The sequence below is a fragment of the Rutilus rutilus genome (assembly GCF_951802725.1).
Source record: "Rutilus rutilus genome assembly, chromosome: 18".
Taxonomy (NCBI): Eukaryota; Metazoa; Chordata; class Actinopteri; order Cypriniformes; family Leuciscidae; genus Rutilus; species Rutilus rutilus.
In genome coordinates this window covers 25,963,992-25,990,642 of record NC_140231.1, presented here as the reverse complement: position 1 = coordinate 25,990,642, position 26,651 = coordinate 25,963,992, and the positions used below count along the sequence as shown (strand labels likewise).

Here is a 26,651-nt window from a genome sequence, read left to right as displayed (position 1 = left end):
CAAATATCTGTTTTCTATTTAAATATTTTAAAATGTATTTTATTCCTGTGATGGCAAAGCTGAATTTTTAACGTCATTACTCCAGTATTCAGTGTCACATGATCCTTCACAAATCATTCTAATATGCTAATTTGCTGCTCGAAATATTTATTAGTTATGCTGCTTAACATTTTTAAAGAACAGCCTAGAAATAGAAATATACTTTTTTTAACAATGTAAAAGTCTTGACTGTCACTTTCAATCAATTTAATGCATCCTCGCTCAATAAAATGATGAACTTCTCATAAAATCTTACCAACCACAAACTTTTAAATGGTAGGATGATGTGTTTTAGTCATAAATAGCCTGTGTTTGTGTGAATTTAATGTTCACAGTGGTTTCAATAGGTATAATGTCAGCTTGAGAGGGCAGCATGTTGGTTGGAAATAATAGGAAACATGCCCAGATGTTTTTTATTTCTTTCTTATAGAGGCAGACCAGTCTGTTATTGCCAAACTCTTTATAACAAATAGAGAACATATGTTGAATCCTTTGGATGTGTTAATGGAAAAAGTGTGAATTCACATTGCATTTTGAGAGAGCTACTTCATTCCGTTTCCCATTGGTAAGTTTGAGAAAATAACTACCACATTGCAGAAGGTAACATCAAAAGCATCATGTTTGAAAGATAAAAGATGTTGAGTGGACAAAAAAGAGACATAATGGCAGAATTAGCCTTTATGTGTTATTTATTCAAAGAGGTTTTGTAAAATATGTTTAATATGCTAGATCTGCTCTATTAAAGAGGTTAACGTTACAACAATCTGAGTCTGACTCAGATGGAGCTTAAGGAAAAGTTAATATTGGGCAAAAGTTATATTTCAGTCTGTTCCCCACATTAAGCTTTCTAAAGATGGTTTCAAAACACTTGGAATAGCACATGATGGGTCACATGGACTCATTACATGGTCCCTATGGTTTAGCAGTCAGTCTCTCACAGAACTCATATTCCTTCACTCCAAGAGCATGGTCTCTGGCATGAGGTGCAGGTAGAACAAGGGAACAGTCACTGTCGAAGTATTTTCCACTTACTCCATCTGTTTCCTCCGACACTGCACAGTATATTGGGCTGAAAGCCCCCTCTTCAGCAGTCTGTGGTGGAAAAATGCACACACACATAAAGTCAATGGATAATAAACAATTTTTGTTGAATATTCACCACATGTTAAAACAAGTGTCATTTGACAAATAGCATTTGCTATTATGATATTGTAGTGCACTTGTGGGGTTTGTGTCCTTTGTTTAAATGAAACTTACGTCACTGGTCTCGATGACAGTAATAATTGCACAATAAAAAAAAATCCCAATTACTAGGAACTTTTGTTATCATATCTTTCCGTAAACTAGGTCACTATTATGAGTCATTCACTCAACTGATTTGTTCAAAAATCATTCAGGACCAAAACTTCACTACTGTTGCGGCTCTGTTTGGAAGTATTTTCATTTGCAGACCAAAATCAGACAAAGTAATATTGTGTCTAAAATCAGAGGTGGACAAAGTTCCTTACTTGAGTGAAAGTACAGATAGGCCACTACTGGTCAAATGTTACTTACAACAAGTAAAAGTTGTAAAGACCGATTTTTACTGTTCAGAAGTTCTCGTTTTTAGAAGTAGGCATTGAAGGCATTCTTGCATCACTATGACTTCTGTTCTCTCTCTCCCTTTCTTTTGTAAATTGCACTATTATGCTTTTTCGGATATTACTTTTGATGCAGCATGTAATAGGCCTATAGCTGTTTCAAACAGTTTGTGAATTTAAAAGGTCTGCAAAGTTTCAAAGATCAAAGTGCACAATAAAAAAAAAAATTGTCCCCCAAAAGTAGGGTTGCCAACCGTTCCGTATACGGGAATCGTCCCGTATTTGACACATAAAAGTCTTGTTCCGTATTGAACTGATACGGAACGCACTTTGTTCCGTATTTTTGAGAATCACTTCAGTGCAAATCCATGACGCTTCTAATATATGTCAGACTATGAGCGAAGACAAGAAAAAAAAGAAGAAAAAAAACCCGACGGCGCGGTAGATACTAATTTCTCGCCCTGTTCGTCTATGATCAGCGTAGCGTTTTTAACATCTTGGAACATCATCAGAGAATACCCTTTTAATTGGTCGATATCGTTTCAGTCATTGCTGACGACAAGTGGCAACGGGGAAATGGGAAAATGACTACCCGTGGCTGGAATGCGTGAGGGACAATGAATACTGTTGTGTTTATTTTTCTTCAAATGCAGTTTAAGCCGATGAGTTTTGAATGTTATATGTTGTATTTGTTTTAGTTAAAAATAATTATAACGTAAACAAATCCATGGTTCATTGTTGGCAAAATGATCATCATAGCCTTTATATTTCACATATAGGCTATGTGGTTCAGTCTTGTATATTGATTAGGCCTACTTTGCTATTCTATAAATATATAGGCCTAATAAGTTGAATTATAATATGCTATAATGTATGAAATATATTTATCTAAATGTATCAATTAGTTTCCACAATATTCACCAGAAGTTTCCCCGTGAAAGGAAGGGTACATAAATGGACACTTAACGGCCTATCCTACCCTATTCTACCCCATAATTCATTGCGCGCCTTTGACGACAGCATTTATTTATTTTTAAAGGCGGCCGAGACTAGAGTTTGGTGGTGGACAGCAAATTCACATTTAAATGAAGTATTATGTTTTAATTTACTCAAATAACTAGCGAAACCAGAGTTAAAGTTTATTATAAACTTCATCTTAACTCCTTCGTCACCATTGCGTGGCTTCATTTGTCAGGTAGTTTTAGGCAAAACTTGTGCTGGGTAATAACGTTATTAGTTTGTAATATTTGCACTAGTCTATCTCACTTGTGTATTATAAGAAATATCACTCACCCTATAAAGCCTAAACCAATAAGAAAAGCAGTAGATAAGGCAATGGGGTTTCACTTTTATGTGTTTTTGTCATGTAAGCTATGTGTTTTTAACCAAATTTGAGTATACAGAAATATTAAGTATATTTTGCATGTCTTGATGTGTCATATTTTGCAGTGTTAACAATGCACTTAAGATTGCACCCCTGTGTTAAGTACCCTTTTCTGCTTTTTTAGAACAATTCGGGAAAAAAATGGGTCTGGGGAACGTAACTCCCATACAGGCACAAAATAATATATATAAGAAAATTAATACACACATCTTTGCTGAAATGTATTGTGCTGTTGTTGTTAACAAGCCATGGTTAATTTGCTCTGCCTTAGGATTGCACGTGTCCTGGGACAGGAGAGGGTGTGAGTGGGAAACTTCCCACTGCTGAAACTTGGCCCTGGTTTGTCCTCATGGATGAGGTGTTGGGACAGAGGCGTTGCACCAACCCCCTGGCCTCAATCCCTGAGGACAGACCAGGGCCGAGTTCAGCAGTGTGTGACCAAGAAGAGGAGGAGCCAGGGGCAGCACCAGCAAGAGCACCCGCACCAGCACCACGAAGAAGGCGAGACAGAGAGGACGAGTTTTTGGACTTGATTAGAGAAGACATGGGACTGCAGAGGCAAGGAGAGCACAGGAGAGGATGGACAGGCTGTTTTCTCTTTTTGAAAGAATGATTGAGAAATATGTATATATATTCTTGTTTAACTTTTTTTCACTTATATTTTTTAAAAGGAAAAAAAAATCTGTACATTTATTTATTTTTATGCAACTTTAAATGTGTAAATAAAAGAGAATTCATTGCTCTGGACATTGTTTATTTTTGTAATGACAGTCATAATTTCTACATGAAACAAATTCTTCTATACCTTTTTTTCCCCAACTATTTACAACATACTTTAAACATATCAAAATCAACATAAACATTTCAATTTACAGTACATAAAATAAGAAAAAATTATGTAGGCCTTTATTCAGCCGAGTGGGTGATGTACTTAAGGTATCAAGAGTAAAAGTAAAGGAATTCTGCAGGAAAAAAACCTTGTCGGGGTTTTTATCATGTTTTTGTTTTGCATTTATATTACTGCATATGTTGCATTTTACTTCTGAATATTTTCAAGGTTGATACATTTAAACTATATACTTTTGTGTAGTTTAATGTAAAACAATGCATCATATTGTAAAATAACAATTTTGTAGTGTTGCTGTCCTGTGTGGGAAAATTACTTAGAGTATTAACGAAGTATGTAGTTCCTTACATACCACCACTGGCTATTTTGAAAATTAAAGTAACAAAATGTAGGCCTATTCTCACAATATTAACAAATTGTTGCTAACTACAGCTCCATCCCATTTCAAAGGGCGCATCTGAAGCGCTCGGACCGGTCTAGCCTACGGACTGATAGCTGCCGATGAAGAGCGGGAGTAACATTTGCACTGGACTTTTTATATTCAGCTGGGTTTTATATTCAAATAGGGTTGAAAACCTGTGTAAATATATTTACCATGGTCCATTTATGTGCATAATAAAAAGAATACACTAGCCTACAAAATCGCATCAAGGTAAGATATAAATGAACATTTGAATCTTCGGCTAAGCCGAAAGTACATGACCTGAAACATCCTTAATAGCCTACCATGTCCTCCAGTAAAATATAAAACATAAAAATGACAATAGCCAATTCTGGCTCCATAGCTGTTTACTCAATTATATCAAATGAATTATCAGGATGGTAGCATACTGTTGCTTGGCGCCTGGAGCGGTGATTGGGAACACCTGGCTTGGAAATCCTACGCTACATGGTGCGTCCCTTGGAGGACGCATAGGCTGCATCATTTGAAGTCCGCGGCCTTCGAAGGATGCAGCCTTCACATTGGGACACAGCTGTTTTCTCTTGTTTGGTGGGTGTGTCAGAACTGCAGTCCAATCAGCAGCAACATGTATATAAAGCACGCGGTATTAAAGTGAACTCGCACAATGGGTTCAAGGAAAGTAATTTACAAATGTGTTCGATGCAGCTCGGTATACGCAACAACTGAGGATATTAGAAGACATGTTTGTCGTAAGTTTTATTGTAAAAAATATAGGATATCAACATAATGATGTAGTTGTTTATATTTTTAGCTTCATTGCAAGTGTATGACATTTGGTATAGAAATAAACAATGGTAATTAAGTGCTTTTCCTAAAAATGAGAAAGAAAATACAGGGTATTAAAACAGTATGATGAACTACAAATAAAGTCAGTATGTGAGGCTAAATAGATGTGTTTTAGTCTGAATTAGGTAAGATGTGTGCTTCCATTTCAGTTTCCACAAATCCCTTCACTCGATTGGGATGTTCTCTTTTGTTCTGGGCGGCAAGTGCAGTAACTGTAACATCGGGCATATTTTGTAGTATTAAACACATATTTATACCGACTTCATCAGGCTCAGAAAATTCTTCACAAAGAACACAAAGAATGGCCTTCTCAGCTGCCATAGTTGCAACTCTTGCGTCATCAGAACAGTGTGTTCAACGCATCACCGTTTCTGTTTAAAAAACGTTGTGCATCGTTTTGTCGGGGCTTAACGCAGCCCAGTTGTGTTGTGGACATGCCAATAAGACGCTGTTTTCTGCACTGCGAAATCAAATCAACTTTGCAAGCACTTCCAAAAGACGAGGACTCTGGCTCAAATTGATATGGTAAAATCGACTCCATCCTTACTGTTGTATCACTGTGTATTAAGCACTGAGGTAGCCTCCGGAGCTGAAATCCAAATATGGTGATAGTGTTTTGTTTCTGACACGTGCTGTAAGCGGTAGACCAATCACAACAGACTGGGCCGTCTGACCAATCAGGGGTGCGTTTCCCGTTCAACGACGTAACTTGCTGCTCAACTACCATAGTACGATAGGCTTGTTCTAACGTAGCTCGATTGCTGTCGTTCCAACCACACAACTTGCGATAATGTTTGCGAATGTTCGTTGGAACTATGGTTTCGGGAAACACAGACTCGTTGAACTATGCTGATAACGACGGAAACAGAGTTGGCTAACGATGCTTTTGGGAAACGCACCTCAGAGCAGAGTAGACCAATCACAACAGACTGGGCCATCTGACCAATCAGTACAGAGTAGGCGAACGGAAAGGAGGGGTTTAGAGAGACTGAATCTTCGAAAGAATCTTTTTCGACTCTTTGATAAATGAGGAGATGTGCAATGTATATTATGATAATATTAAAGTGTTTATTGACCTTTGATGCATGTAAACCTAGGAGACCATCAAAACAAAATGAAGCATAACACTTTAAACTAACCAAACTAAATAAGAGACTTGACTTCCTGCTCAGCTACTGTTCGGACGCTCTTGCTTACTGCTCCGCGCTTTGCTCTATCGCTTTTACATTTTATCTCCTATATTTTAATATTTTATTTCCTTTTATCACCTAATTTTAACTTCAGCAAATCAGCACAGTGCTCAGACGACAAAGTTTGGATTACTACAAAAACGCAGAATTCTTTTACCCGACCAGCTTACATTCCGGGGAAAGGAAAACACAACTGCCTACATTCATAAGGATAAGAGAGAAAATGCCTCTTCTGGTTCAAGAATCTACTTGCTGCACTAACTGCCACAGACTTTTACAAAGGATTGCAGTTCTTGAAACAAAGTTACTTACAGGACCACCAAACCAGACAGGGCACACAACAGAGCTTCGTCATGGACACCCTCAGCATACAGCCGGTGAGTCCCATGAAACTAGTGCTCCTCGACAGGTAGAGAAACAAGCCGATCGTCTTACAAATCGATGGCACAAACAGGGAGCGAGACCCAAAGGTACTCGAGACATCAGATTATCACGAGCATCACATATTACCGCAGTAGCATCCTCTACCCCAGATACAGCTCTGACAAGGATTGCAAACACTGGTCTCCTACCACCGCCTATCTTGAGAACAGATTTGAAGTACTAATGAATGTAAATGAGGAATCTCCAAATGTGATGAATGTGATCGAACACAGACCGAATGGGCCAGTAGCTAACACTGATGCTAACTGGCGCTCAAGGTCGAGCAGACAGTGGCACTCAGCTCAGAGCGCAGCCGAGCCCAGGACTCTGATAGTGGGGGGCTACGTGCTGCCTTCCACAAGCAACAACTTCTGATGTAAACAGGGAACTTCAGAACATTCTGATGAAACATAAGACTGCAAATCGACTCATCATTCATGTGGGGAAGAATGATATTCATAAAGAGCAGTCAGAACTCCTTAAGAAGGATTTCAATTAACTTTTTGAAACTCTTAAATGACTGATGATATTCTACTGACTATAAGTAACTCATCTATATCTCAACTTATTCTAACCCTACCAGTCCACTAATACTCTATTAACACTAATGAGAGTTTACTTTACACACTCTGACTCTCACAAGCGAGTTAGTGGGCATGCAGGTGCAACACTACTATAGTCAACAACCAAATTATGACTTAAAATCGTTTTAAGTATTACATTAAAAAGGCGTAATTGACAAAAATTGTAATTCTGAATTAAGTAATAATTATGACAAGTCGAATTTATGACTTAATGATGTTTTATTAACAAAGTTCGGGAGGAGCAGGTTCAGATAATTAACCAAATTATGCACAGCTGGAGATTAATCAGTAATCAACTCAATGACAAAGTATAAATTCACAGCAGACCTATCTCTGTTCATTGAAAGTTTGTCAGCATCCCTCCTCCACCCCATCTCCTCACTTACAGTTCCATCTACACTTACCAACTGGGGGGGAGTACTCTGGGTTCGGGCCTAACTCCGAGCTCGGAGCCCTCCCCCCGGACAGCACGCCAAATACGCATAAACTTATTGTACTAATTATATGTAGATGTGAACTCGTGAAAAAAGTTTAAATTAAAATGATGACTATGCGTCATAATTATGAGATGGAAAATTTGAATGATGACATACTAAATTGAAATTATGATAGAAAAAGTAAATATTCCATAGTGAAATTTTCTGAATTCAATATAACTGTATTTGTGAAAATGAGTTTTTACATATCTTCTGCTTGTTTCTGCAGTTTGTGTAGGAACTTGAATAACTTGAATTTTATTGGCAATATAAAAAATAAATTGTCTTCCCATACCGGGAGTCGAACCCGGGCAGCCTGGATGAAAACCAGGAATCCTAGACCATATGGGAGGCGTTGATACTGCACCGGGCCGGCACATTTGAAAGGCTGCACTGCACGGTACAATATAATGCTGGATCATAGTTATGCCGAGCCACAGGAGAAGGAATCCTCGTCGCCAAAAAGCAAAAATTTAATTTATCGGGGTGTAAATAAATATCGGGATAGCTTTTCCCAGGTGGAAAGAGCTAATGAAAGGGTGCCTGCTTTCTTCTCGACGGGTAAGTCAAAGTTACGGTCTAAATGACAAGCTTTTTTGTATTGCTTGGCTGTGTAAATCATTATATAGACAGCATAACGGTAGAACATGTATAGTTAAACTCGATGATGTGCTATCGGAAGACATGTTGTCATAGCTTCTTGGCACATAACGGCTACCGCATTTGAAAAAGCGAGTAGATGGGAGAATCGCTAGATGGGAGAAATCTTTAACAAAAAAGCCTCCAAAATCGACGGGGTCAAAGGGCATGCTTCCTGCTATAGCTCTCCCCAAAGTCTATTCATGCGGCCACCATCAACAAATGCTAACATTTGAAACTTCATACATATTTTGAGTAGATAACCGATAGTATATTCTCAGAAAAGGGTTTCACCCCGTGTGTTTCCACATTGATTAAGGATAGTTCGGGAGATACAAGTAAAAATGATCTTATACGATCTTATACTTATACTTTGAATTAAGACGAGTAAAATTAAATGTTCGCTCAAGACAAACTTTACTTATCACACATTGCATCTCTGAAATCGTGTGGTGATTTTCCAAATGATACAACTTAGTCTAAATAAGAGCAATGTGGAGTCCTCGGATTTCTTAAAATCAACGCAGCAACAAAACATTGTGACAAACTTTGACAACAGGTTTCATGTTGTATGGACAAAAGATCGAAGATCTAAGACACCTAAGTACAGTTTTTCAACAATCTAAAGTTTTTGAACAGACGCTGTTTAGTAACAATAATACATAAGTCTTCTAAGAAGATAAATAGAAGATATGATTTTAATAAAACTTGAAAGATTTGATTTAAACTTTTAAGGTTATGCTTTTAAATGAATTTATTATAAAACTCTGGATGTACTCTGGAACGCAGACTAGATTTGCTGTGACATTGTCCCCCCCGAGACTCATCTGGTATGTAACTCCTCCTCTAGTCTCTGTGAGATTCTGAAGCTTCAGTTCACACTGTAGTTTATCACTGGGAGGGTCTGGGGCTGTTATATGACAACTTAAACTATTTGCTTTTTTGGATTGTTTTTATCATTGGATAAAGAACTACTTCGCCTCTCTGGAAATGTAAGGTGTTTTTATTTAGCTAAAACTTTGTTTACATTTTATTAAATTATTTATTTATTTCATTTTTAAAAAATGTAGTTTTCTGTGTTTAGCTGTACGGGATAGCTATGGAAACCACCCACCATAAAAAATCGAAACCCCCGCATGGACAAAAAATTGAATCTTTTTCACATAAATGAGATTTAAGACGGCTAAGTACAGTTTTTCAACACTCTAAAGTTTTGAACAGACATTGTTTAATAACAATTATACTTTAGGTCACCGTTAAACAAAATAATTTATATCATACATAAGTCTTCTAAAAGATAAATAGAAGATATGAATGTATTGAAACTTTAATCAATCTTTTAAAATATCTAATGTAAACTTTTAAGGTTATGCTTTTAAATGAGAGAGAGAGAGAGAGAACCACTCTGTGATTTTGTATTATATTATATCATTTATATACTTTTAAAGAATAGAATGTTTTATGTAAGATGGATTTTATTATTTTTGTTTATCTAAAACAATTGGTTTCAGCAGATATTTTTTATATACTTATAAAGAACAGAATGTTTTTTAACTTTAGTTAGTGTGAGAAAATCAATAATATCAGAAAGGTGATCAGCACATCCTTGAGTTGAGAAAGTAGTTACTATGTCTGATTTCAAAGAAATTGATGGCAAAATTTTGGAAGTGTGTCAAAAGTGTGTTAAACAGTTTAGAAGCAGATCTCCTAGAAGTGGTAAATGCCTCACTTCTCCCTGGGAGTTTTCCAAACTTCCTGAAAACTGCAGTTGTCAAGCCCCTCCTGAAAAAGAGCAATCTGGATAAGACCATATTAAGCAACTATAGACCGATCTCAAATCTTCCTTTCATAGGCAAGATCATTGAAAAAGTTGTCTTCAATCATCTGAACAAATTCTTAAGCTCAAATGGATACTTTGACAATTTTCAATCTGGTTTCCGACCGCACCACAGCACAGAGACAGCGCTCATAAAGATAATAAACGACATTCGCTTAAATACTGATTCAGGCAAATTATCAGTGCTGGTACTACTCGACCTCAGTGCTGCATTTGACACTGTTGATCATAACATACCTCTTGACAGGCTGGAAAACTGGGTCTGGCTTTCTGGGATAGTCCTAAAATGGTTCAGGTCATACTTAGATGGGAGAGGTTATTATGTGAGTATAGGTGACCATAAGTCTGAGTGGACATCCATGACATGCGGAGTCCCTCAAGGCTCAATTCTTGCACCACTCCTGTTCAACCTGTATATGCTCCCAATGAGCCAAATAATGAGAAAGAACCAGATCTCTTACCACAGCTTTGCAGATGACACGACACACAGATCTACTTAGCCCTATTGCCTAACCATTACAGCCCCATTGACTCCCTGGAGTCAACAGTTGGATGTGCCAAAACGTTCTTCAGTTAAACAAAGACAAAACTGAAGTCATTGCGTTTGGAAACAAAGATGAAGTTTCCAAGGTGAACGCACACCTCCACTCTAGGGGTCAAACAACTAAAAATAAAGTCAGGAATCTTGGTGTGACACTAGAGTCAGACCTTAGTTTCAGTAGTCATGTCAAAACAATAACTAAATCAGCATACTATCATCTGAAAAATATTGCAAGAATTAGATGGTTTGTTTCCAGACAAGACTTAGAGAAACTTGTTCATGCTTTCATAACCAGCAGGGTGGATTTTTGGGAGGGCTCCTCACTGGCCTTCCCAAAAACACCATAAAACAGTTGCAGCTCATACAGAACGCTGCCGCCAGGATTCTGAGCAGAACCAGAAAATATGAACATATCACACCAGTCCTCAGGTCTTTACACTGGCTCCCAGTTAGATTTAGGATCGATTTTAAAGTATTATTACTGGTATACAAATCATTCAATGGCCTAGGACCTCAATACATTGCAGATATGCTCACTGAATATAAACCCAACAGATCACTCAGATCATTAGGATCATATCAGCTAGAAATTCAAAGGGTTCACTCTAAGCATAGCGAATCTGCTTTTAGCTATTATGCCAGCCGCAGCTGGAACCAGCTTCCAGAAGAGATCAGATGTGCTCCTACAGTAATCACATTCAAATCCAGACTCAAAACACATCTGTTTAGCTGTGCATTTACTGAATGAGCACTGTGCCGCTGTTCGTCCGACTGTTTGTACTGTACTGTATTTTATTTTATTTTTCTAAACTGTTTTAATTATTCTTATTTCTTTTTATTATTTTAATTTCTTCTATGTAAAGCACTTTGAATTACCATTGTGTATGAAATGTGCTATATAAATAAACTTGCCTTGCCTAAAACAGAAAAACAGCATAACGCTTAAACATAACAAACTTCTAAGTTTCGTAGTTCCCATGTACATCTGAACTTCAGATGGTATTAAATGTAATGTTTAGGAATTTGTTCCAGAATTGCAGTAAAAATGAAAAGCACTAACACATGTCATCTATTTTAGGAACTAGTCCACTAGTGGTGCCAGAGAAATTGGCAGAAAGCAGCCTGGATATGTTGTGTGTTGTTTAACGTCATTGAATTGATAGGTGACTCACTTTGAAGAAGAAAAAGCCGATCAAGTTGAAGAGGAATCGGATAATGAAGTTATAGTTTCTCATTACATCTGTCATAACTACACCTGGATGCAGAGAGTTTGCTGTCACTCCTGAAACACACACACAAAATCATGGTTTGAATGGAAGTAAAATTCTCATCTTTCCAACATGTGTCTTGCCTTTCCATCCAAATCATGTTCAGTCATAAAGAAACTTTTGTTTGAAATGAAAGTGAAAACACATTTTAGCTATAGAGTGCATTAAATTGATCATGGTTATAATATAACATCATAAGTTATAATGTATTTATTATATTGCATGCTCATTTTCTAATGACAGACAGCAGACAGTCAGTATAGATTCAGTTTGGACATGTATACCTGTGCCCTGAAGTCTGCGTGCCAATTCATTGGTCCAAATGACATTGTGCAGCTTGGTGTGGTTATATGTAGCATCCATCACATGGTTTAGATTGTCCCCACGGAAATGAGCGAAGTCCACTTCACCTTTCCAGTGATTCATTGAAGAAACATTTACAATGCGAGCTGGGGCTGATTTCTTCAAAAGGTCTGTGTGACAATAAAAAGAAAAGGCATTATTTATGAGTGTCGCTTGCAGATGTGTCTTTGTGAGATTGGGAATGTTTGACCTAAAAGCAAACTGGTGAGCAGGAACGGCCCAACATGGTTGGTTGCAAATGTGATTTCCAACCCATCAGCGGTGATCTTACTGGGTAGGCCTGTAGGAATGAACAAACCACTGTTTGTATGGACATATGCAACACAAATTTGGACATATATGAGAAAGAGAGCGAGCGAAATGGCCTTTCCACCTGAGGCCCCAGCGTTATTGACCAGGATGTGTAATTCCTTCTCTTCCTCCAAGACCCGTGCTGCAAACTTCCGGACAGACTCGAGCGACGAGGTGTCAAGCAGACGCAGATGCACGTTCTGGTTCCCACTGCTGTCTCTGATTTCTTGCAGCGCTGCAGTCCCACGAGCCTCACTCCGGCACGCCAGGATCACCCGCGCCCCACGACGGGCAAAGTCCAGGGCAATGAACTTCCCAATCCCTGAGAGGTAAAAACAAGAGTTGAATGGCCCAGCAGTACACTCAAAAAAAAAAAAGAAAAAAAAAAAGGGGGGGGGGGGGGGGCTTTTGCAGTGATGCCATATAAGAAGAACCTTTTAGTGAACCTGTTCTTCTTGTTGTGAAGAGCATTTTAATAATCTAAAGAACCTTTTGTGAAATTGAAAGGTTCCATGGATGTTACAGATTCTTCATGAAACCATGATAATAAAGAACCTTTCACTAGTTCACACTTACAAATAAGTCAGATAGAATAAAAGCATATTTGGCGTGCTGTCCGAGGAGAGGGCTCCGGGCTCGGTATTCGGCCCGAACCCAGAGAACTCCCCCCGTATTCCTGGCTGTAAAAGATTGAGCCAAGAGTGAGGAGTCGGGGTGGTGGAGGGATGCTGGAAAACTGTCAAGGAATATTAGGTGAGTTGACAGAGTGGATATATATATACTTCTTGCCATGCTGATTAGGGTAGACATGATTGTTTGATGACGAGTAGATTGGATTGATTATTTGAACGTGCTCCTCCCGAACTTTGTTTATAAAACATCATTTATTTTTAAATTGTACTGGGGAATAACAGAATTATTTAAGACTTCATGCAACAGAACAGCACATTCCAACAGCGTTTTGGTTATAAAAAATATATAATAATATGGTTATTATAATCATGTTAAACTTCAATTAATCTCCACCATGAACTAAAACCAGTCACGCCAGACGCATACCACAAATGTGAAACATCTGGAACTACATTCACGAGCCTGTCTGCTGGTTTAACCAGTTTGGCAGAGCTTTTGCAAGACTCTGCGTAAATACGAAAGCAAACTAGTTTAGGCTTTCTAATAATAAAACATGTTTCATTAACATGTTTTCACCAACATTCATTAAAAACCTATTTTTAAAAATATTTTAATTGGTAACAGTGAGATTCTTACCGGTGTTTGCTCCAGTGATAATCGCAGTTTTCCCTTTTAACTCCACGGGACACGCGCGCGGGTTCCACTGGGCTTTCCGCTGCGCGCGTACAATTATGGCCAAGATCGCCGTTGAAAACATCCATAACGGATGGGAATATATGTCACTCCACTCCCAGTTCATTTGACAAGTCCGTGTTACTCAGTTAAAATCCTCGGTTTACTTAGAAGAGACAATATGCCTAGTCCGAATGACCCTGGCAGGACTGCGCACTGTGCGCGCGAACAGGGCAACGACTGTAAATTCACTGAAGTCATTCAGGACTACCTCATTCAAACAGAGTAAACACAGGCTCCTCTGGGTCTTAACGTCGGAAATACTTTTATAATAGTCCTACAGCTATGAGCCTATAATTATGAGTAAAAGCAGTCCCAATTACAGTAGGCCTATATATGTTCAGACCATGATTGTTGTGTTGTTGTTGTTGTTGTAAATTGCAGATAAGGCATGTTGAAGATTCACTTGGGAACCTAAGAAAAAAATATTCACACCATCCATACGGACTATTCAATAAGTATTGCAAGTATTTCAGAGTCGTAAATCCACATTTCATAAATAAAATACATTTATTTATTTATTAGTTTTATGATTTTTTTATTATATGAATAATTAATAATTATACACTTTTGTGTAGGTTACTTGTAGGCTTCATAGTGTGTACTTAAAATAGCTTGAAACCCCTAAAATAGTATTTGGAATCCATAAATCTTTTATAATGAATGATATAGCCTAGGCTATAGGCTACTAAATCAATAACACACAAGCAAGAGAATGATATTTTTATACAATAATTCACTGACAATTATAGACTATAATAAGCAGGAAACCCAAATTGCCCTCTTGTGTGTGGAACTACTTGCACCAGAAATCAGGATCTGCCTCTACTAGTTAAAAGATCATTTTTTTGACATTAGAACCCGACGGCTAACATATTCATACTAAAAGCCCCCAAAAATGTTTGGGACGTTTGTGGACCATTGTGGACGTTATTGAGTGCACTTATTCAATCTCACATTCAATTCCACTACTGGAACTGTGCTTATAGAAATAAATTTGATTGGTATAGGGGCGATTTCGGAAACAACCAATATCTGAATAATGTGAATATTATTTACTAGTCTTCTCGACTATATGTTTTTCTTCTCCTTTTTTTTTTTTTTTTTACCTTATAGGATGTTACAACGGGGTCCCTGTCATCAGAGGTGGACAGTAAAGTACATTTACTCTATACGCTTTTTGACTATCTTTACTTGAGTATTATTTTTTCTGGAAACGTTTTATTTTAATTTCACTACATTTGAAAGAGAAATATACTTTTTACTCCACTACATTTCTGACAAGGTCCTTGAGTAAAAAGTAGTAATGTCAGTCAGGGGATGATTTTTTTTTTCATCATGATTGAATTTTTGCAGGTGACAGACAGCCTATCAGTAATCACTCTTGTAGGGTCATGTGTCGTCGACCTGGAAGGTCAAGAAGTGCCTAAATTCAGGGTCCGAGTGTCAGCCGCATCAATGGAGATATGCTTCATTCTATCAGTTTATATGTAGATATTTACTGTGTTTATCTATTTCTTAGCCAATCAGAATCATTTAACCTGAAGCAAGGACGTAGCTTAGACCTTGGTGTAGAGTATAATTGCTGTGATCTTTGTAACTGTAAACGGGGTGGCCTACGAACTCCTTGTGAGTCTTAAGCTGACTTCTGCCTGATGAAACTGCAAACTATCTCCAGTTAAAAATTATTTAAAGCAACACCATGTAGTTTTTCAACCTTCAAAATATATTTCCAAGACTCTTGTGATGGTACATCGACTTAAAATAGGTTGAATGACACGTCTGCCATAGCCTGACGGGGTCTGTATCGCTTTTACTGGCACTACGGAACTTCGGGGTTCGGGTAGTAACCCGAGCACAAAAAAACCCTACAAAATTCGACTGTTTTACGGCATACCTCACTTCCCCCTCACCCCCCACCCCCCATTTCCTCAAATTTGGACGTGAGAGCCCAACTAGCGTTTGTTTCCCGGCTGGTATAGCGTGTGTATGCTGTTGTCATGGCCGAAGCAGCAACGAAACCATAAAATCTAAGGCCGGACGAGGATCAATATTGGTCCAGCGTTCGCTCGCTGGCATGAGCTAAAGGAGGAGGAGGGGTGCCCGACCGATGCTGACTTGGCCGTCATGCTGTTGGACAAGTAAGTATATTGACAAAAAAAAAAGTCAGAAGTAAGCCTATGTCTAAACGGCGTGTACAAGTTTGGTAGGGGCTACATTCTTGCAAGTAAATAATACATGATTAAATCTTTTAGGCTAACTAGCCTAATGACTGCAGGCTGATAGTCATGTTTGTTTATTTATTTTTCTGGTGAAAGTGTCTTGTCTCAGGTTATAATGCAAATCAATTTTTCAACCTTGCAGATTCATCTATGGTAGCTTGATATTATAATATTGACGATATATGGCCATTACCTACAACACAAACATTGAATTGAATTAGCATATCCATTCTGTAAAACAGTAGCCAATAGGCTACTTTAATGACGCTGGCTTGTAAACGTGAGCTACGCGATCTTTTGGCCAAATAAAACCCATGAAATTATATTCATATGACATGCTGAAATATATGCCACTGTACCTGCAGACATTTCACACGCAACGCAGGCAGTCTGCCCAAGACGTGAGAACTCCTTCTGCAGAGTTCGGGGGTATCGGCTTGTCAACAAATGCACGTGTATCCCCTGGTGTAACCATGACAGATTTTACGACAGTAGTAGAAGACAATACTGTTTCCCAACTGTAGGGGGACCCCGAGAGCAAAAGTTACACGGTGTTGCTTTAATTCTGACTCTTGTCTTAAATTGACTGCACTTCTAACTCCTGGTCTTAATTATTCATATCTGGTCCTGTAATCCCCTAACTAATGGCACCTTTAATTTCACAATAAAAATAAATAAAAAACCTATCCATTTTGCAACTGGCTAACCAGCTAATAAGTGTTACTAGATAAAAAACTTGAAGTATAACTGAAATAAAACTAAAAATGAAATAAATTAAAAAATATTTAGAAATAGTTGGAAAAAAGATTAATAAAAATGACAAGATCACATAAAAAAGAAAAATATAACTCACTGAATTGAACTAATTGAAAATGAAATATATAATAATAATAATAATCTATCTGAACATATAAAAATAAAAGCAAAATATTACTAAAATTATACACACACACACACACACACACACACACACACACACACACACACACACACACACACACACACACACACACACACACACACACACACACACACACACACACACACACACACACACACACACACACAGACACACACACACTATTGTGTTGTACTTTGGTCAGCTATTAGCTGTTTTAGCTGTTTATCTCTTAAAACTTCATTCCTTAATACAAACCATTTAGAGATAAACTATCTTTATAACATGCACAAGGTATATAGGCTATATGATAGATTATGAGAGTACAGAGTGCAAAGAAGAGTAAATGATACGAATTGCTTGATTGTTCAAGTCTATTAATAATAGCTAGTAGCTACACAAATCAGTTCAAACTATTCAAATAAGGTTTTTGTCAGGTGTGTGGACATATATCAGTGGTGTGCAGTGGTGTTTTAAAGTGAGGAGGCAAATTCCTCACATTTGTTACTGTATCAAATGTAAATTTACGTCTGCTACACTTAGTTTCCCTAGTTAAATAAACATTACATAAAAAGAGAGTCCAAATACAATTCCTTTATTTTATTTTTTGCAATAACTAGCCTAAGTCTGAATATTTTTTGGCGTACGCCATTTTTGGCTTTCGGCGCACGTACACTTTTAGTAAGGTTCCTACGCACAGATTTATAAATGAGACTCCTGGTTCGACGTTAGTTGTGGTTTAGGAACAGGGGCAATGTGTGGCTCAGTACTAATAGTAGTCTCTGGCTTGTTCATCGTGTCAGACTCAATTCCTCCATCTGCAGATGGCTCTGGCGTTGTATCCGTGCAGTCTCTGGGCTCAGAGGAGTGGGGGTGGTGATGTTGTCCTTAGCGGGGCCGATGGATAATGCCATTCTGTTGTTCACCAACTCCACAAAAGTGGCGAAATTCACCCAAGGACTCACACCGTGTAGGCGCGCTTTTGTCTATGTGTTCAGCTGGTATATCCATGTCTGTTTTTCTGTCAGGCGTGGGTGTATATATAAATCACACGATACAGGAGATTAGAAATGAGTCTTTAATTGGAGTAGAAACAACATTACACAACAAACATGATAAAGACAAGAACGGACAAATAACTGAACAAAACAGGTAGAATAAAAACACAGACTAAATGAGGGAGCTAAACAGACACAGCTAAACAGAATGATTAGCTGATGGGAAACTGAGGCAACTAACAAGGACACAGAACACGTGACAGTTGAAAATATAGCTGAGACTTTGAACCAATTCAGTTGTGAAATCGAATGTGTTAAATCACAGTTTGCATACATACACATGCGTGAGGTTAAATTGGAAGTAAGAACATATGAGTTCATATATATGATATATTACAGGATTATAATTGATACTGATGGACCATTTGAAAGTTTGAATAACTCGTGATACTGCTGTCATTGTGGTTTTTTTTGTCTATTTCCTGTCCCGCTCCCTCTCCCTGTACCAATGGGTACATGCATGAGTAATGGGGAGGGGCAAAGACTTCATATAAATAGACATCGCTGACCAACACTGCAGTACAATCTAGACACGTTCAATGGCAACCATTCAAAAAACCTAAATAGCAAACTTTGGGGAGAAGAGCCCTTTGCAGAAAAAGAGCGAGAGGAAATGAAACAGGAAGTCAACATAATGGAGGACGGTTTTGAAGGCCATATGGCACCTACTGTGTTATCCATGTTGAAGATCAAGAACGAATGCATTCGAGTGGTCCTGGCAGAGACCCTCTGCACATTTATCATGATGGTGAGATGGTTTAATAGTGGCTCATTTGCATGTTCATTGCTGGAATAATTGTCACTGTGTGATGATGCCAAGCATGGAAAACAATTTACTGTTGAGTATTTTACTGATGATTTCTTTCGTTGTTCATTGAATTATTAATTCTTCAGCGTGTGTACTTGTCATTGTAATGCTTTGGATCACATAGCCACAGTCAGGTCAGTAGGCTGTGGTCAGTGCATTGGTGATTGGCGTCAGACCATGTGCTACATATATTCTATTCTTAGAAAAACTGGCTGGACATACTTTTTTCCATGATCAGGTGAAATCAATGTGACCATGTCAATTGCAAAAACTTGGCCAACAGCAATGCTAACTGCCCAGTCATTTGCGAAACCTATGTTCCAAATTGAGTATGTAATCAGTCCAGTTTTATTTTAATATTATTCATACACTATTATAGTTTTATTAATATTTTGAATTAGCTTTTGTGTTTATATTTTCAGTTTTCATTTTAATTTTACTTCAATTTTGTTCAACAATTAGGTCTCATTTATTAACAATAGAAAATGCATTAACTAACATGAACTAACGATGACAAATGTTTTTACTGCATTTTTTTTACCTTTATGAATGTTAGTTAATACAAAAGTTCACACAGTGCATTAACTAATGTTAACAGATACAACTTTTGATCTTAAAAATGGATTAATAAGTGCTGAGATTAGCAATAAATAAGATTATTAAATGCTGTAGAAGTATTGTTCTTTGCTCATGTTAACTAATGTAGTTAACTTATGTTAACAAATAAAACCTTATGTGTTACCTTTTATTTTGGTTTTAGTTCAGTTTTAGTTTTAATTGATTTCCATTTAGTACTTTTAGTGCTTCAACTTAAACTGATTTCAGATAGTTTCCAATGTAACACTTCTAATTTTTGTTTAGGTTGAGGTTTAATCTTTAATTAAAATAACAACAATGTTTTTAACCCTGGTGCTGTTTGGCCATTTTTGACTGGAAAAAGTTGTACTTTTTTTTTTTTTTGAATTTTTTACTTCATCGGAATGGTATGAAGTTTGGTAAAGGTTTTGCCACTTTGCCACACACACACACACACACACACACACACACACACACACACACACACACACACACACAATTATGGACATGATTCGAAAAGGTTAAATGGTCCTGAGAAAAATATTCACACTTGTATTGTCCGCGGTAAAAATGATAGCATTGGAAACAAATGGGAAATTAATTTCATCTAGTGGAAACGTCTGGTACTGCACCCAATATTGGATCTTACTGAAAGCTCTTTTTTTTTTTAGATATCAATTCAATTCAATTCAATTCTAATTTATTTGTATAGCGCTTTTCACATTACATATTGTCTCAAAGCAGCTTACAGAAAGTGCATTTCAGAAATGTACATAGAAAAATACAGTTAGTTAATCATGTATTAATTTAGGGCATAAATATCGCCAGCGTTGAGTCGTCTCTTCACAGGCGTCGAGTAGACTTCACGGGTGTTGGGGCATCTGAAGGTTCCATGTGAGGCTGGATACAAACTGGAACTGACGAACTCTATTTACCTCGGGACTAGCGTCCCGAGATAACGACAGAAAAGCAGATGGGAAATAATTAGCATAGATGCTGTTCATAATATTAATGCATTCGATATGATTCAACTGTAGTATAAAATGTAGTATTATGCGGACGCTTGGCTAAAGAGATGCGTCTTTAATCTAGTTTTAAACTGGGACAGCGAGTCTGAGCCTCGGACAATATCAGGAAGGCCATTCCAGAGTTTAGGAGCTAAATGTGAAAACGCCCTCCCTCCTTTAGTGGACTTAGATATCCTAGGAATGACCAGAATGCTCGAATTTAGTGATCTTAAAGAGCGCGATGGATTGTAGGGCGATAGAAGTTCCGTTAAATACCCAGGAGCTAAACCATTTAGGGCTTTATAGGTCGTCAGTAGTAATACTTTGTAATTGATACGGAACTTAATAGGTAACCAGTGTAGAGATGACAGAATTGGTGTTATATGATCATATTTTCTTGACCTAGTAAGAACTCTAGCAGCTGCATTTGGGACTAACTGTAGCTTGTTTATTGAGGATGCAGGACTACCAGCTAATAATGCATTACAGTAATCTAGTCTCGAGGTCATGAATGCATGAACTAACTTTTCTGCATCAGAAACAGATAGCATGTTACGTAGCTTAGCAATGTTTCTAAGGTGGAAAAAGGCTGTTCTTGTAACATATGAAATATGATTTTCGAAAGACAACACCCAGGTCTTTTACTGTAGTGGATAAAGTAACACAATTTTGGAACAAAAGCTCAAATTTGGAACACAACTGGTTTAGATTTATGGGTTTGGTTTTCTTACAGTTTTAGAGTAAAACTGTTATTTATTTCTGTTAAACTATTATTTGGAAAATATATATTTCATATAAAATGTTAAAATAGTATTTTTTATGCATTTTTCATAATAATAAACTTAAACTTCTATAACTTTTTTTTAAATTCCACCTTTTAAACCTTTCACTTAAGCAATATTCTGCCAAGTGTCATCTTTAAAAAGAGACCAAACTTAAGACTGTGCTCCAAAGCATTCAAGATTTCAAGATTTTTAATTGAATTGCTATGCTAAGTGGTTAACGGACAATAAATGGATCAAAACTATTCCATAAATTAAATTTAGTACCACAAAATCCCCTAAAATTACAAAATATTAAATTAAAAACATTATTGAACTAAAATACAGAGCATTAATTTCATTGAAGTAAAAAAAAAAATGCTGTCATTTTTGACCACCATAGTTTTACTTGCAGTTTTAGTTAACAATAATAACTCTATTTATGTCTAATTGTGGTCTCTTTAGTTACAACTATCATATGTTCATTCATAAAATGTTCACTTTTTATCTGAGAAGTAGCCATGAAATAAGTTTTGAATCAGGGTTTTATTTTCCTGTCTAGCTGCACATCATCCATGATAAGCATATTCAGTTTCTCTGACAGACTATTTTTGAATTCCAGGTGTTTGGCCTTGGCTGTGTTGCACAAGTGGTCACAGGAAATGGTTTCTTCGGAGATTACCTCAGCAGTAATATAGGCTTTGGACTGAGTGTGGCTATGGGTGTGCACATTGGTGGAAAAGTGTCAGGTGAGACCCTGTTGTCCCCAAGGTCAGAGTTCTCCTAATTCACTGCTTTCCATTTTAATGACAATTAATAATGCAATATGTTTTACTCCATCGCATAGGAGCTCATATGAATGCAGCTGTTTCGTTCACAATGTGTGTGTTCGGTCGTTTGCGCTGGAAGATGCTGCCACTGTATGTTTTCGCCCAGTTTCTGGGCTCCTTCCTCGCTGCCGGGACCATTTTTTCACTTTATTACGGTGAGAAGGAGTTATTTTTGTTCTTAGTGTTGGAATAGTTCATATAAATTGCCACAAGGTTTCTTCACTCACATCTGTACTGTGCTTTATAGATGCTATACATCATTACTGTGGGGGCAATTTCACTGTGTCTGGTCCCAAAGCAACAGCTGGGATCTTTGCCACATATCCAGCACCTTACATCTCAATCTACACTGGATTCTTCGACCAGGTATTTCAAAATGAATCGTGCAAAAATATTGCTCAACTGTACCCATTAAGCACATTTAGAGGAAGATATTTTTTAATTCTCCGAATCAGGTTGTGGGCACCGCCATGCTGTTGCTGTGTCTGATGGCTCTGGCAGACCAGAGAAACCAGCCGGCTGTGGCTGGAGGTGAGCCTGTTGGTGTGGGGCTCGTGGTGCTGCTCATTGGTGTCTCTATGGGGAGCAACAGCGGCTATGCCATCAATCCCACACGAGATCTAGGGCCAAGAGTCTTCACACTGATGGCAGGTTGGGGCATGGAGGTTTTCAGGTGAATAAATATAAAATCAAGCTATAAAACACTCTTTGATATTTGTTTGGATCAGGGTTTATGATTTGCAATACCTCCAGCATTTTCAGCCACAATAACCCTGAATTATTGATATGCATCACTTGAAATTATGTTTTGGATTTTGATAAAGTAAGTCACAGTTATCTAGAGAGCACCTTAAGGGACATGGTGAAAAAAAAAAAAAAATTGGATGGGAGGATAAAAATATTTCAATGCTTTTGTGTTCCCTTGAGAAACTTTGCATTCGCACGCAAAGAACTCAAAAGGTTTCTCAGGGGAATGCAAACATTTTGCAAGCGAACACAATGTTTCTCAAGATCCTGGAGTGCCACTGCCCTGCAGAGTTTAGTTCTAACCCTAATCAAACACCTGAACAAAGCTTATCAAAGTTTTCAGAGTTACTAGAAAATTGCAGGTAAGTGAGTTCATGGTTTGAGATAAACTCTGCAGGACAGTGGATTTGAGGAACCCTGCTTTAGGGGCCCCGTAATTATCAGATCAGATCTTTAACAGGAAAATATTTTGGTAACAATTTACAATAAGGTCTCATTTGTTAACATTAGTTAATGGATTAAAGGGGTAATATAATGCCATTTTTGTACAAGCCAATATGATTCTTTAGGGTCTAAATTAAAATTTTGTAATATACTTTAATTAAAAATTCTCATTAGTGTTGTAAGAAAACACTCATTTTACCTGGTCAAAAACAGCTCTGTTTTCAGCATGCCGTTTAAGTGCATGTGTCTATAAATGATAATGAGCTTTGCTCACCCCGCCCCTCTGTTCTGTGCGTACACCGTTTTTAACACAATAATGCAATTACCATAACGCGTTGTTCATTATAAACGTGGGATTATGAATTATATTGAGAACGTCGTACATAGAAAACATGCCGTAATGTACCGAGTGTAAACCTTAGCTGCATTCATCGTGAAGCGTGCAAGCCATTTGCAAAGATTAATATAAAGATTAATATAAAGGTTAATAAAACGTTACACTCACTTCTTCTTCTGGAGGTGCAGCAGGAACACGAATAGTTGGTACGGATCCTTTTTTCAGGAGCAGCTTCTTAGCAAAACCAGCTTTATACTGACCCTCGTTTGTAAAGCAGTCTGGTGTGTGAAATAATTTGCGCAAACATGAAAGCATTGACGTTGATCGTGGGGAATATTCCCTTCGAAAACAAAACTCAGCCACTGCGTCTTCAGCGGTTCGGATTTAGGAACATCAACATGACTGCTGTGTTCCTTATTACACCCAAGAACAGAACACCACAATCGCTTAGACGCCATTCTGCTCATAGAGTGCTCCAGCGTATCAACAATGACCGCGCCGGTTTGCCTATGATTGACAGCTCGCTCATGAGCGTGGCCGGGTCTGTGTTGAAACGCTGCTGTCAATCAACAATCGTGGGAGGGGCGTCGATTTCGTGACGTCACAAAATCTAACGGCTTGATTTGAGACGGGGGAAAACATATAAACCACTGGATGGATTTTTATCATTTTATGATGGTTGTGTACAGGCACTGCCAACACACATTTCAGTACAATCAACTTGTAAAAGTGTATGTACCATTATATGACCCCTCTTAACAATGAGCAGTACAGTTGTTACAGTATTTATCAATCTTTGTTAATGTTAGTTTAGTTAATAAAAACAGTCATTCACGTTAGTTCTCAGTGCATCAACTAATGTTAAAGGAGAACTCCGGTCAATTTTAACATTTTTTTGTACATTTGGAGTGCTATCAGTACAGAGAACAACGACAAAAATCGGTGTTGCCTACACCGAGTTATCCTCTTTTTAAAATTTGCACCCTGTTGACTTCAATGGGGCAAGGTTTTGTACCTATGATCACGCGCGTGAACTCGACAATCGACTACTGTGGACTTCGACCGAAAACAGGATGTAAATACAGGTATGTGCGCTGGCTGAATAAACATCATTTTTATTAATATCTTTCACATCTACTGCAGTCAGATTCACCCGCGTTCACTCCGAAGGAATCACTCACATGACCTGTGCACTTGTAATGACACATCAAGGATGTTAAGAGCCTAAAAGCAGGTTTAAAACTTGCCCCATTGAAGTCAACAGGGTGCAAATTTTAAAAAGAGGATAACTCGGTGTAGGCAACACCGATTTTTGTCGTTGTTCTCTGTACTGACAGCACTCCAAATGTACAAAAAAATTAGCTCAATGTTAAAATTTACCGGAGTTCTCCTTTAACAAATACAACTTTTGATTTTAATAATGCATTAGTAAATGTTGAAATAAATACTTAACTAATGTTAACTAATAAAAGTTGTATGCCTAAAAATAAAAATATTAATGTTTTATGTTTACATGATTGTTTATTAAAATAATATTGAATTATTAAAATTATGTAGACATAATACATATTACATTATTATTTAATCAGACATTGATTAAAGAAAAATCCATTGTGATTTTACTCAAAAGTTGACAATAGGGAAAAAAAAAATACAATTATCAGATCAGATATGTAACAAAAAAAAAAAATCATTTAAAGTAGTATGCCTAAATTTGGTGTATGATCACTGTAAAAATGTAAAACTATGTACAATTTTTTTTAAGACCTTTATTTAATAATAAATAATATTGTTTAATTATTAAATTATTAAAACATTTAATTACATGAAAATATAAAATATTATTTTACATTTTTATTTATTGGAAAGAATAATTAGAATTTTTTTTTTTTTACATTATTTATTATTTAATTTGAAAGTGTAAATTACAGTAACAGTACAGCATAATTTGATTACATTTAATTAAAGTGTTGCTTCAATGTATTTCCAGGGCAGGCAATGGATGGTGGTGGGTACCTTTGGTGGCCCCCTTTATTGGTGGAGTGACTGGGGCTTCAATCTACAAAGCATTTGTAGAGCTACACCACCCTGATCTTAAAAGCACTCAGACACAGTCTACAGGAGATCCTGAATGTGTTCCTTTGGAAAAGTGCAGGAATGGCAGTACAGAGATATCTGTGTGAGACCTGCTCAAGTTAAGGACCAAGAATTTTACAGAGACCAAAGAAAGAAAGTGCCATTTCTAACGAGGGCAGCTGGGATGTTTACAGGAATAATATAAAACATGGATAATGGCTGAAAAGCCTATGGGGTAAAATGTTTTCAGGCAAACTTTCTCAGTCCAGTGTGTACTACAGTACTACCTTTTGAGTTATAGAGGAATAAGCTACTGAAGAATGTCAGGACTCAGGATTGTTCATGTTTGATCTTTAATAAATACACACACACTCACACAGACTTATGGGCATCAGTAGATGAAATTAAGCTGCTCAAGTCATGATAAATGCTCAGCATTAGACAAAAGAACAGTCAACACGCCTGTACAGTAGGGGTGGGCGCTATGAGATGGATAGATACATTATTTAAGCTTATTTCTATTCGTTATGATATTGATATATTGTTGTCAAGTAAGCCCCGTTGCGAGCATGTGCATTCCTCTAAACTGTCCGGGTGCTGCACTGCTTGACTGCTGCGCCTTTCCCCCCGAAAATATCACGTTAACAACAACCCTTTAGAAAACGTAATTCCTCTTGATCTGCTTTCTCCATGTTTCTTTGACAAATCTCAGTGTCTCAGTCTCACACACGCTGCATGTGAGTTAACCACGCCCACTGAAAAAATCTGTTACAGTTGACATTTTCTACGGTGGTAACGATATATACTGTCA

At 37.4% G+C, this 26,651-nt stretch overlaps 2 protein-coding genes across 3 annotated transcripts; one reads left to right on the top strand and one right to left on the bottom strand.

Annotated features, from left to right (window-relative positions):
• Positions 1–710: 710 nt before the first annotated feature.
• LOC311277327 (retinol dehydrogenase 12) lies at positions 711–14,451 on the bottom strand. Of its 2 annotated transcripts, XM_084387608.1 has the most exons (6): positions 13,981–14,451; positions 12,794–13,033; positions 12,611–12,700; positions 12,342–12,530; positions 11,962–12,071; positions 711–1,131 (listed from the first exon to the last, which is right to left on the bottom strand). In XM_084387608.1, the coding sequence occupies exons 1-6, from the start codon at positions 14,141–14,143 to the stop codon at positions 952–954; spliced, it is 972 nt and encodes a 323-aa protein (XP_084243734.1). In that variant the 5' UTR covers positions 14,144–14,451; the 3' UTR covers positions 711–951. The 2 variants fall into 2 exon arrangements, with proteins under 2 accessions (XP_084243734.1, XP_084243735.1); XM_084387609.1 differs by lacking the exon at positions 12,611–12,700 and having other exon boundaries at positions 13,981–14,269.
• A 4,269-nt stretch (positions 14,452–18,720) lies between these two features.
• Positions 18,721–26,188, top strand: aqp7 (aquaporin 7). Its single transcript, XM_084387610.1, has 6 exons — positions 18,721–19,002; positions 22,029–22,155; positions 22,254–22,391; positions 22,484–22,602; positions 22,692–22,909; positions 25,755–26,188. The coding sequence occupies exons 1-6, from the start codon at positions 18,868–18,870 to the stop codon at positions 25,945–25,947; spliced, it is 930 nt and encodes a 309-aa protein (XP_084243736.1). The 5' UTR covers positions 18,721–18,867; the 3' UTR covers positions 25,948–26,188.
• Positions 26,189–26,651: the final 463 nt, after the last annotated feature.

Excerpts from the sequence above, each read along its gene's own strand:
- LOC311277327 (XM_084387608.1), bottom strand. The coding sequence starts at position 14,143 with ATGAACTGGGAGTGGAGTGACATATATTCCCATCCGTTATGGATGTTT. Across the intron at positions 12,072-12,341 it reads ACGCAGACTTCAGGGCACAG|GAGTGACAGCAAACTCTCTG; the intron begins GTATACATGTCC and ends TGTGTGTTTCAG. Across the intron at positions 1,132-11,961 it reads TCGGCTTTTTCTTCTTCAAA|ACTGCTGAAGAGGGGGCTTT; the intron begins GTGAGTCACCTA and ends TTTCCACCACAG.
- aqp7 (XM_084387610.1), top strand. The coding sequence starts at position 18,868 with ATGAAACAGGAAGTCAACATAATGGAGGACGGTTTTGAAGGCCATATG. Across the intron at positions 19,003-22,028 it reads TCTGCACATTTATCATGATG|GTGTTTGGCCTTGGCTGTGT; the intron begins GTGAGATGGTTT and ends TTTGAATTCCAG. Across the intron at positions 22,603-22,691 it reads ACACTGGATTCTTCGACCAG|GTTGTGGGCACCGCCATGCT; the intron begins GTATTTCAAAAT and ends TCTCCGAATCAG.